The sequence below is a fragment of the Plectropomus leopardus genome, chromosome 3, assembly GCF_026936395.1.
Source record: "Plectropomus leopardus strain MGB_pleo_1.0 chromosome 3, ASM2693639v1, whole genome shotgun sequence".
Taxonomy (NCBI): domain Eukaryota; kingdom Metazoa; phylum Chordata; class Actinopteri; order Perciformes; family Serranidae; genus Plectropomus; species Plectropomus leopardus.
Genome location: NC_142178.1, coordinates 16498270 through 16509083, shown reverse-complemented (window position 1 = coordinate 16509083; position 10814 = coordinate 16498270). Strand labels below are relative to the sequence as shown.

The 10814-nt window shown below is 41.6% G+C and overlaps 1 protein-coding gene across 2 annotated transcripts; it reads left to right on the top strand.

Annotated features, from left to right (window-relative positions):
• The first annotated feature begins 437 nt into the window (after positions 1-437).
• On the top strand, positions 438-10581 carry LOC121942350 (far upstream element-binding protein 2). Of its 2 annotated transcripts, XM_042485532.2 has the most exons (18): positions 438-726; positions 2702-2804; positions 2885-2938; positions 3024-3060; positions 3153-3211; positions 3301-3372; positions 3464-3521; positions 4212-4362; positions 4563-4661; positions 4757-4867; positions 5041-5143; positions 6745-6869; positions 6984-7280; positions 7376-7485; positions 7591-7682; positions 7855-8061; positions 8732-8937; positions 9696-10581. In XM_042485532.2, the coding sequence occupies exons 1-18, from the start codon at positions 637-639 to the stop codon at positions 9702-9704; spliced, it is 1983 nt and encodes a 660-aa protein (XP_042341466.2). In that variant the 5' UTR covers positions 438-636; the 3' UTR covers positions 9705-10581. The 2 variants fall into 2 exon arrangements, with proteins under 2 accessions (XP_042341466.2, XP_042341465.2); XM_042485531.2 differs by having other exon boundaries at positions 8732-9714.
• The last annotated feature ends 233 nt before the right edge of the window (positions 10582-10814 follow it).

The window sequence follows — 10814 nt, the reverse complement described above, 5'->3', positions numbered from 1 at the left end:
ATCGTAATGTAAGAAATACAGTAATAGAAATTTAGCACTAATATGTGAATATTTAAATCCTAATATGGATAATGTGCTGAGGATGTTAAGTGCAGAACTGTAATTAATTTGTTTGGAGCCTTATATTTATGATTTATCTATTCATAGTTTTCAGATTATTTTTTAGTTAAGCTTTGGTTTGTAGTTTGGTATTTTTATTGGTGTTTGTTACATATTTAACATTTTTGATTAAAACTGGGGAACTGTTTTATCTTTTTATCTTCTCATCACTTACGGGTACAAAAAAAGTAACCTAAACCTGAACCTGAAATAAAGAACAGTCCCTAAACGTTAAGCTTTCAGTGTCTGAACCACACTCCTCTTCCAGTCCAGGAGGTGGTGGTATTTTTGCTGTACAACGTTGGACGTCAACACCCAAAACAATGAAGAGGCAGAAGAAGAAGACGAGCTGTTTGCAGATTCTTTGATTGGCTATTTTAAGCAGGGAAGTTTGCCGGCGTGGTGGGCTGGTAGGCAGTCTCACGCACATTGGTGTCCCCGCACGCTCCTGTTTAGCCTTCCCGCTTCTGCGCAGCTCGACCCGGCCATAACTACCCAGCCTGCCCCCACTGTGTCTATTTGCCCCTTGTGAGCAGCATGTCCGATTACGGCGGTCTGCCGACTAACGGAGTCGGCGCTGGGATGAAAAAAGACGCCTTTGCTGATGCAGTTCAACGAGCCAGACAGGTAATCGAGTGCCCGGCTACAAGAAAAGACAGCCGGTGAGCTAGTTAGCTGTTGGGACACCGCGGCTAGCTTAATTACCCGTGACGTTAGCTTTAGGTAACTAGCAGCGAGCTAGCTGTTAGCAGTGCCATTCATTTGTCTCAGCCTCGCCAGGCTGTGTGGTCACATGAAATGTTTGCGGGGTGAACTGAACAGCGGGAGAAACGTAGGTCACCGTTTTGTGTTTAAATTTTCAAATAATGGCTAAATGTAACGACTCGTCGCCGTCGAGGACCTTGAGTTGACGTTAAGTTAAATGGAGCAACGTTAGCTACTTGAGCTAAGTTAGCCCGGTTAGTTACTACAGTTAACGGTAAGCTGATCATGAAGTTTCACTCTCCTCCATGTGTAAAACGCCATTTTAGAAAAATGGAACAATTAACAACATTGCTATGACACTGTGATTATTGTGTAAGTAAGAAACGGACTCACTTGGTATGTTAAAATGATAACTAGCATTAAATGGACAAAGGGCTGCTTTGGGCTATTTAGTGCCTGAAATTTCAGTACTCAGTTATTTTGCGGTCAGGGGCAAGAGAGTGGAGCTACATTACGGGTCGTTGTGATTATCAAGGTTAGCTATGCAACTAATGATTGTTTGCATTATGATTAATTATTAATATACAGGTTTTTTTTATTTGATTAGTCGAGGAACACCCACAAACCCAAATATATGCACTTAAAGGGCATATAAGACAGAAAAACTTTCATAAAATACCGAAAAACAAAACAATTTTGAGAAGCTGGAACTAGACAATGTTTGGCATTTTGGCATTTTTAATTCATCATGCTAAATACTGGTAATACATTGTCAAAATAGTCTAATAATTTATAATGTCTCTAATAGGGGTCAACAGATTATCGGCCTGGACGATTATTGGGGCAGATTTGGCATTTTGCTGATTATGGTGACATGAAGATACTGTTATGGTTATATCTCATTTTAGTCCCCATGTTTTTACTAATGTAGAAATATTAAAGTTGTCCTCTGGCAATTTAATATTGTACTTCCAGGAAGTGGGGCACAGATTAAAAAATAAAGGTCAAAATGAATGCAGGAGAGACACAGATGTCCTGACTTATCAGGCCCAGAACCACCATACTGATATTGAAGAACTGGTGGCGACTGCTGCTAAAAAGCTAAAAAGTTGCAATGAACACACTGCAAAGAGTACAGCCAACGAGCAGCTAACAGGTATGTTCTGCACCTGGCTGTGTGAGAGGATATAACTCTCCATACCAGCAGGCTGTGGTAGTCTGCAAGGGAAACTGGAATACTGACAGGATGGATTCAAGGTGCTGGTTAGCCTATAAGTACATTATCAGCGGGATTGCGGGAGCGAACAATATTGCAAACAATTAAAGATTTTGCTCAATGGCCAAAAAATCTTGCCTAATAATAACAAGTTTGTTTGCTTTCCGCGCTTTAACTTCTCGTTTTGTTTTAGCAAAGTCAGAAGGATTTCGCTTCAAGACAAGTCTTGAGTCCAATGTGGTTTTAACATGCCGAATTGACCAAAAAAGATGAGGGTTGAGTGTCAACAGTGCAAGATAAACCCCCAAAACAAGGTCGACATACCCTCACCAATGATCTGACATTGACTGATGGCTTGGTGTGTGAGGGCCCCGTTGTCCGTAGTATGAGTCAAGCCCCCAAAAATACTAGAGCCTACATTTTTCTTAAGACCCCCCCTGTCTGGTAAATGCAGGTCTTTCAAACTCCACACCCCCAATAAGGCTGTCTGTTTCTAAATTTGCAGTCTTCAGGCAAAGATGACATCAGTGTAGTGCTCCTTGTGAGTAAACTGATCTTCATGTGTCTGCCAAGCGCCACTTTAAATCAGATGATCTTTCTTTATGTGAAAACTTCCTGAGAGTTCTCCATTGCTATTTTAGGGTGTATTGCAGACACTTCATCCGATGTATGTCTTTCTAGATTGCAGCTAAAATCGGTGGAGACGGTGTTCCCTCTGTAAGCAACAACGGCGGAGCTGAGAACTATCCATTCACAGCACAGAAAAGGTCCCTGGAAGAAGCAGGTGAAAAATCGGCAAAAATGGGCACTTTGTCTGCATTTGTTAGTCCACATTGTACACTAATTTTTTTCTTTTGCTTTCAGATGAACCCGATGCCAAGAAGGTAGCATCACAGAGTGAAATTGATTCTGCATTGTGTACGTTAAATAACTCATTGATCCTATTGCAAATACTCGCTCGGTTCAGTTTCCAACCACTCACAACATTTTCCTTCTCTCACAGCTATTGGAGCTCAGCTGGCTGCCCTGTCCCAACAAAGGTATATTTTTGGTTTCTTGTACATGAACACTTTTAGCATTTGTGGTTATGACTTCCTTTATATAATGTTGTTTTCTTTTAACTTGTGTGCAGTGTCAGGCCCTCCACAATGACAGAAGAATTCAGAGTGCCTGATGGCATGGTCGGTCTGAGTAAGTACATGCGTAAATGTTTCCTAAACCATAGACATGATGGCTGTGCTGCACATGTTCAATCTAATTGTGTTTGCTGTTGTTTTTAGTCATTGGCCGAGGGGGTGAACAGATCAACAAAATACAGCAGGATTCTGGCTGCAAAGTCCAGATTGCGCACGGTGAGACATGTGCTACGCCCAGAAAACAACAATGTATAATGGTTTTTTTTGCCGCACTTGAATTGATAGATATTTTCATATCTGTTCACAGACAGTGCTGGTCTTCCAGACAGAAGTGTTTCTCTGACAGGGTCACCAGATGCCATACAGTAAGTTGGTTTTCCCATTTAAAACAATATAGTTCTTTTTCTTTTTTTTTCTTTTTTTTTTTGATGCAGCTACTATCATCAACTCTGAAAACAAAGTCTGGTTCCTATGGAAAAAGGAGCTCTGCCTAAAAGTGAAGACATAATCATATTAGACTTCACCAGAGAGTGATGGCTGGCTTAATCACATTTAATATAATGTATTAAACGTATTTCTCACCCACAAAACAATCATTTATGTATCAATTAGTTATACTCTGTTACCTTTTAATTCATGAAGAAAACATTCTTGCTTGCCTTCATATTCATATTGATCGGGGACCACGTTCAACAACAGCAAAACTATTTTGAAACGTCTGTTTGCAACCTCACACAACTCATGCGGCAACTTGTCTCACTTATCCAGTTGTTTGCTCACACATTAATTTTAGAGAATATTTCACAGTTTAAAACTGAACTGAAAGTGAAACCTTTCTGTGGTCTCTTCAAAGTCAGACTCCAATGCTAAGATTTTTCAATTAAACAATGCATGTGGTTGGGAAGTATTGAGTATATGACTGGACCCATCGAAAATTACCCCAAAAATCCAAAAAAGAGAAAAGTGTGACCCATAAACAAAATTGCTTTTGTGCCACGTTAGTCTTGTGTTCCTCAGTTGTTTCAACTTCCTTCTTTCTCTTGAATTACCTCTAGGAGAGCCAAGGCACTCATAGATGACATAGTGTCAAGGGGTCATGAGACGACCAATGGGCAGTCAGGTGGTTCCATGCAGGAGATGATCATCCCTGCAGGCAAGGCTGGCCTTATCATAGGTAAAGGAGGAGAGACCATCAAACAGCTACAGGTGAGAAGCACCGGCTACCCTCATATAACTCTGTGATCACTTGATTCAGGGGGTTTCTGCTGTACAAATGATGTAGAGAAAGGGGGAAAAGCTCTGTGTTGAAAGTGGTGACCCCAGTAAAGAGCATAGCATGCTTATATTTGGATAAAGTGAATCTGTCATGTGTGATCAGTGTAACATTTCTCTCCTGCAAAATTTAGGAACGGGCTGGAGTTAAAATGATTCTTATTCAAGATGGATCCCAGCCACCCAACATAGATAAACCCCTACGCATCATTGGAGACCCCTACAAAGTGCAGGTATGCTCTTAGCGCAGTCAAGGTAGTCTTGGTGAGGTGGGAGATGTTTTATGGCCCAAGTGTCAACTCATTGTGTGTTTTGTTGCTTTTTTTAGCAAGCAAAGGAGATGGTTAATGAGATTCTTCGAGAAAGGGATCATGCAGGTTTTGGAGACAGGAACGAATACGGATCGAGGATGGGAGGAGGAGGTGGTGGTGGCATTGATGTAAGTAATGTGTTGTTTATTATAGCAACTGGGCAAAGCTGTGCCGCCTGTATTTTAAGTCCATTTCCCCAATTTTAATGACTGTGGAATAATAATGTGTGAATGCATGATGCATGTTGGGTGAGACTGAGCCTTTTTAAACAGTTATCACAATTTTATGTGTAACTCTACAGATAGCTGTGCCCCGTCACTCTGTGGGAGTTGTTATTGGCCGAAGTGGGGAGATGATCAAGAAGATCCAGAGCGACGCTGGAGTGAAGATACAGTTTAAACCAGGTGAGCTCTCCAAACATTTTCTGAAAGATTACAGTGCACCATATGTCATTACATGTCAAACAAAACAACTCTGTGTCTTCCCCATGGCCCTCCAAGTAGTGATTATGCGAGGGCAGGAAAAATATATATCGACTATTAAATGAAAATAACATAAAATAATAAATATACTGCTTTAAAGTTTTTTTAAAAAAAAGGACAGTTTAAAGCTAAGCCTTTCTTTTTTAGTAAAGATCAAATCTGCTAAAGATGCTAAAGCTTCAGTTCGTTTGTTGGCAGGCAAAGGCCACTTATGAGCCCAGTTCAGATAAAGATTTGCAACGAAAAGAAATGGTTTTAAAACGTTGCAGAGAAAATTTGCAGCAGTGTGAAGTGGCTAATCTCAGATCGATTCAAGCCGGCTGATGGTGTCACCTGCAAATCAGCTTGTCAAGTCGCGAGTAGCTGGTTTAAGACTGTGAGGCACGTCGCCTGATTCAACAGCCAATCAGCTTGCAGCAAAGTCTGCTGGCTAAGACGGTAACAAATCTGTCAGCAGATGGCGTGTTTGCTTGCTGTGGCACTCAGCTCCGAGTCTGTCTCACTCACATTCCTGATGGTTTTGAAACTTCTGTTGGTCTCTGCTCTCACTGGGTCAGATGGTGGGTTACTGCTGGTGTTTGCTGTAGTTGCACATCTCACACACACAGGCTTCTCATTGACAAATTAATCGGCACTGGTCACTTTAACCACTGTGGCGTGTTAATTATGATCACAGTCCGTGTGATGCAATGTTTTTGTCATTACAGCGCCACTAGACATTCAGCTGTAGCAAGTATCTTGCCATCGCTATCCTCACTCTTAAGCTACCTTCCAGTCAAAGTCAGAGGTCAGAATTTCCGATTTGAAATTTCCAAATTCCAAATGTTCCAGGTGCAGAACACCAAATGTAAAGAAACAACATGACAGACAGTAACAAACTGTTTTTTCTGTGGCTAGTCCACGGACAATTGCACCACAGCGGGGCCGCCTCATTGCACATATGAGCGAAACAGAGGAAAAACTTTGCATAAAGTATGATAGTGGATGTATCATTTCATTTAATACATTCAAATATAATTTACGTTGCCTTTTAGTTGATTTCTTACCATTTACAGTGTGCGCCTCCGTGGCCTCCATGAATGCTACCATTGTTGTGTGACGTCAGACTGCTGAATATGTTGGAATTTCTCGACTTCCGAGATGACTGGAACGCAGCGTTATTTCGAGAAGCCACAAATGATATCCAGTTACAAAACAACCCTGAAAAGCTGGAAATTAGAACGGAAGCACAAGGAGTTGTTGCTATGGAGACGATGCACCCTCTTGTCTAGTTGCATTCATGTAAACTGGGAGGTTCTGAGAAAGTTGCAGACCATGCATTGTACGTATTTGCTAGTTTCAACCTGTTTCGTCGGGAATCTTTGGTCTGAATGGGGCTCTAGTATTTTCTTGGTCTTAGCTTATTTGTGCTGCCATCCCAAAGTCTTAAACATTTTCAGCGATGATAGTTGATCCTTTTTGTTTTCAGTCCCTGCACAAGCCCCCACCAGTAAACCTGCCTGTCCTTTTGTCATCCCTTACAGATGATGGTACAGGTCCTGATAAAATAGCACATATTATGGGTCCACCAGACCAGTGTCAGCATGCTGCATCAATCATCACTGACCTGCTACAGAGCATCCGTGCACGTGAAGAGGGTGGACAGGGGGTAGGTGTTAAAATTCTTTAAAGTGTTGATCTTGATTTCTGTGCTGATGACAGAACACAGAGATGGGACTTTGCTGTGGAACAGTGAAGAATGAAATGTATGTTTCCTCCACAGGGTCACTCAGGTCCCGGTTCAGGGATGCCACCAGGTGGGCGTGGACGAGGCAGAGGCCAGGGGAACTGGGGTCCTCCAGGAGGAGAGATGACCTTCTCCATTCCTGCACACAAATGCGGGCTCGTCATTGGCAGAGGAGGAGAGAACGTTAAGGCCATCAACCAACAGACCGGCGCGTTTGTGGAGATCTCTCGTCAGCCACCACCAAACGGTGACCCTAACTTCAAAATGTTCATCATCCGCGGGTCCCCACAACAGATCGACCATGCAAAGCAGCTCATAGAGGAGAAGATTGAGGTATGTTCATGGGATTCACAGAGCAGAGAAGGAACACACAGTTTAAGCAGCTGTCACACAACAAAAAAAAATGAATGATTTTCTCCTTTTTCCAGGCGCCATTGTGTCCAGTGGGCAGTGGTCCTGGCCCAGGAGGCCCAGGTGGTCCTATGGGTCCCTACAATCCCAACCCATATAATGCAGGGCCTCCTGGTGGCGCTCCCCAGTAAGTACAACCCACTAAAAACACTGCATGACATGTTTCTGTCAGGGGAGACTGATAAATTAGCAGTTTGCATTGCATTAAAAATGGTGCCGTTCTCCTCTGCAGTGGAGCTGCACCTGGTGGCCCTCAGTACTGTCCTCAGGGTTGGGGAGGGAATACCTACCAACAGTGGCAAGCTCCAGGTCCACATGACCCCAGTGAGTACTGTATTTTGTGCACTCACTTCCATTCCTCCAATTACTCTTTCTGTACTTACCTCAAACATTGTAAGGCACTTTGTGAATTGTTTGAGGTATATCCATTTATTTCATTACTTAATTTACCCTCTTTGTTATTTTTTTGTTTTTTTTTTTGCCCTCACCTCATTAGGCAAGGCAGCGGCAGATCCGAACGCAGCATGGGCGGCGTACTATGCACAGTACTACGGCCAACAGCCTGGGGGCGCCATGGGAGCCCAGGCTCCAGGAGCCCCTGCAGCAGCAGCACCAGGGGACCAGGGACAAGCACCACAGGCCTCTGGGGGACAGCCAGACTACACGAAAGCATGGGAGGAGTACTACAAGAAGATGGGAATGAGTAAGTGTGAGCTTGAAACTGCAAGGTTCTTTTAGGGAGAATTGCTTTTATTAATTTCAGTACTATTTGTTTTACAGTCAGTAAATAATCATCATAGTGCTGTCATATACCCAGGGTTCTCACAGTCATGTAAAAACCTGGAAAAGTCATGAAAGTTATGGACGAGGTAAAGATCATTGAAAGTTTTGGAAAATTCATTGAATTATTCACACTTTTGAGACCTGAACCACTTGGCTTGATTTCTTTAAAAAAGTGTGGTGAAGGTAATTAGAAGAAATTATCAAAAAAAAGTTACAATTTAGCAAAAAGTTACAAGAAAACAACCTTTAGTGTAAGGTAATGACAAATTTATTTTCTGTAGCTGCTGATGTAATCTGCGTTGATGCGTGACGTTTCGTTTAACATCACATTTGTTAATTCATTTTCTCCTCGTGTCCCCTCTCACCCTTCATGTGTGCTAGCTAGCTGAAATATTGTTTGAATCTGATATGTTTCATAAATTCCAGACAAGTGAGGCCCAAAAAAAAATATTTCATGGGTCCTTGAAGATTAATGGAAAAGTTTTTAAATGTTGTCCATGAAAATGTGTAGGAACCCTGTATACTGTGACATGAAATGAGTACATAACTGTATGCATCTGGTTCAAAGTGTGTGTCTTGTGTTTTTTCAGCCCAGCCTGCTGGAGGGGCAGCAGCTGCTCCAGGCACAGCAGTAGCTGCCCCCGCAGCAGCAGCAGCAGCAGCAGCAGGAGGAGCTGCAGCTGGAGGCCAGCAGGACTACAGTGCAGCCTGGGCTGAGTACTACAGACAGCAGGCCGCCTACTATGGACAGCCAGGGCAGCCTGGACAGCCAGCTGCTCCACAGCAGGGACAACAGGTAGCACATCCATGACCAGCTTCCCAAATTGACCTTGTATCTGCCAAGATCCAGTAAAAAATAGTTGCTATATAGCTAAAAATAGTTGTGACGACTGTGAAGAACAAAAAAAAAAAAAATTGCATACCCATTTTTATTTTTTATCACACGCAAGCAACAAACTTAAAATAAATAGCCAATTAGCAGCGCTCAGTAATTGGACGTGCATTCAGTGTTCAAAAGGTCCTTAATCCTGTTAGTGTATTTATATTTAACTGTCATGGTACAGGGGTCACAGTCTGGTGCATGAAGCCTTATGTAGAATACACTGCAAGTATATTGTACACGTAATCTGGAAACCAAAGTTCACAAGGGCAAGTTTCGCCCAGAAATTTTTATCTGTATGCCGTCAGCAACATATGCTGAAATTAGCACAACAAGCGGATTGGAGTCAGTCACACTGTGGTGAGCGCAAATGAAAGCTGGAGATGGAAAAACTGCTTGCGGTTTCCCGGTCAGCTACAACAGCAACAGAGAGAGATTTGTGCAGAAACAAAGATGGTGTGTGAGCATTGCCTCACTGTTTTTAGAGTATGGGATGGAAACACATCCAACATGTAAATGCACATTCAGTGACATCATGACTCCTAAATGGTGGTATGAACTGAACCCTGACTTTGTGTACTGTTACACTCCTAACACACGCCTTAATGAGAGAATTTTCACATTTCTTAACAAAGCAAAGACTAATAAAATTTCTCTGTGATGTCTCATTTCAGGCCCAGTAAACAATCGGCTCGGTCTGTTGGGAAGGTTGCGATGGCTCTCTGGACTTGTTTTGTTTTTTTTCTATCAAGAGATTTCCTTTTTGGCTTTAACAAGACAAGACCATGGCTTACTCATCCACCCAGACATTTTCTATTCCAACCGTCTTGTTTGTTTTTAAAGTCAAAATGAAAAAGGGAAAACACATTTTGCCCATGCATTGAACAAAGCACTAAATAACTACTTGGGTTACTTTTCAGTTTGCCCCTTCACCTCACCCACACCTTGTAACATTTTTAAAAAAAATGTGAAATAATAGATATCTCTGTTTGCAAGCTAGCACAACAGCATTTCAACACTGTCTCACAACTACGTAGTTTTTCCCTGTCATTTTCCTGAGGGTAAAAAAAAAAACAGTCTAGCAGTATTTTGAATATATTCAGAAATTATGTTTGTAAGAAAAAAAGCAACATTTTTTTGGTCCTTTATTTCAGTTTTTTCCCCTCTCTTCTTGTTCTTGGTACTTTTTTAACTTCTTTTTTTAAACATTCCCAGTGTTAAGTTGCAGGTGTATTCTCCCTGCTGTCATGATTTCTTATTTTTAATTTTATTCATTGTAATTATTTTTCCTTCAGGGGGTCATGTGTGTCTGTATACAGTGTATGCTACTGAACAGGAAAATGTGTGACTGTAATGAGGCACAAACTGTCCTCCAGAATGTAGGTTGGTTGTGTGCAGCATGTATGTGTTTGTGTGCTTGACTGCCCTTGTTTAATTTCTGTATCTTTTTTTTTTTGTTGTTGTTCCAATAGGTTCCGTTACTGTATGCTGATTTTTTTTTTTAGATGTTATTTTTTACAGCTTGTTTTTAAATACTTAAAATAAAACATTCAATTACCACTTTCTTTCTTTCTTGTGTATTTGACTGTCATTGTGTCTGGTAGGTTTAGACAGATGATCGGCCTGGCTGATTATCAGGGCTGATATTTGGCATTTTGCAGATTATCTGTGTTTTATTTTAATGATCGCTGATAAAATTAATTATGTAAAAAGTGCAAAGAAAGTGTCAGCATTGGAGTAAATCATTTTTAATTCAAAATCCCACTCTATTAAAAAGTTGCTTGGAACTTTCT

Excerpts from the sequence above, each read along its gene's own strand:
- LOC121942350 (XM_042485531.2), top strand. The coding sequence starts at position 637 with ATGTCCGATTACGGCGGTCTGCCGACTAACGGAGTCGGCGCTGGGATG. Across the intron at positions 727-2,701 it reads CAGTTCAACGAGCCAGACAG|ATTGCAGCTAAAATCGGTGG; the intron begins GTAATCGAGTGC and ends ATGTCTTTCTAG. Across the intron at positions 3,061-3,152 it reads GCTGCCCTGTCCCAACAAAG|TGTCAGGCCCTCCACAATGA; the intron begins GTATATTTTTGG and ends ACTTGTGTGCAG.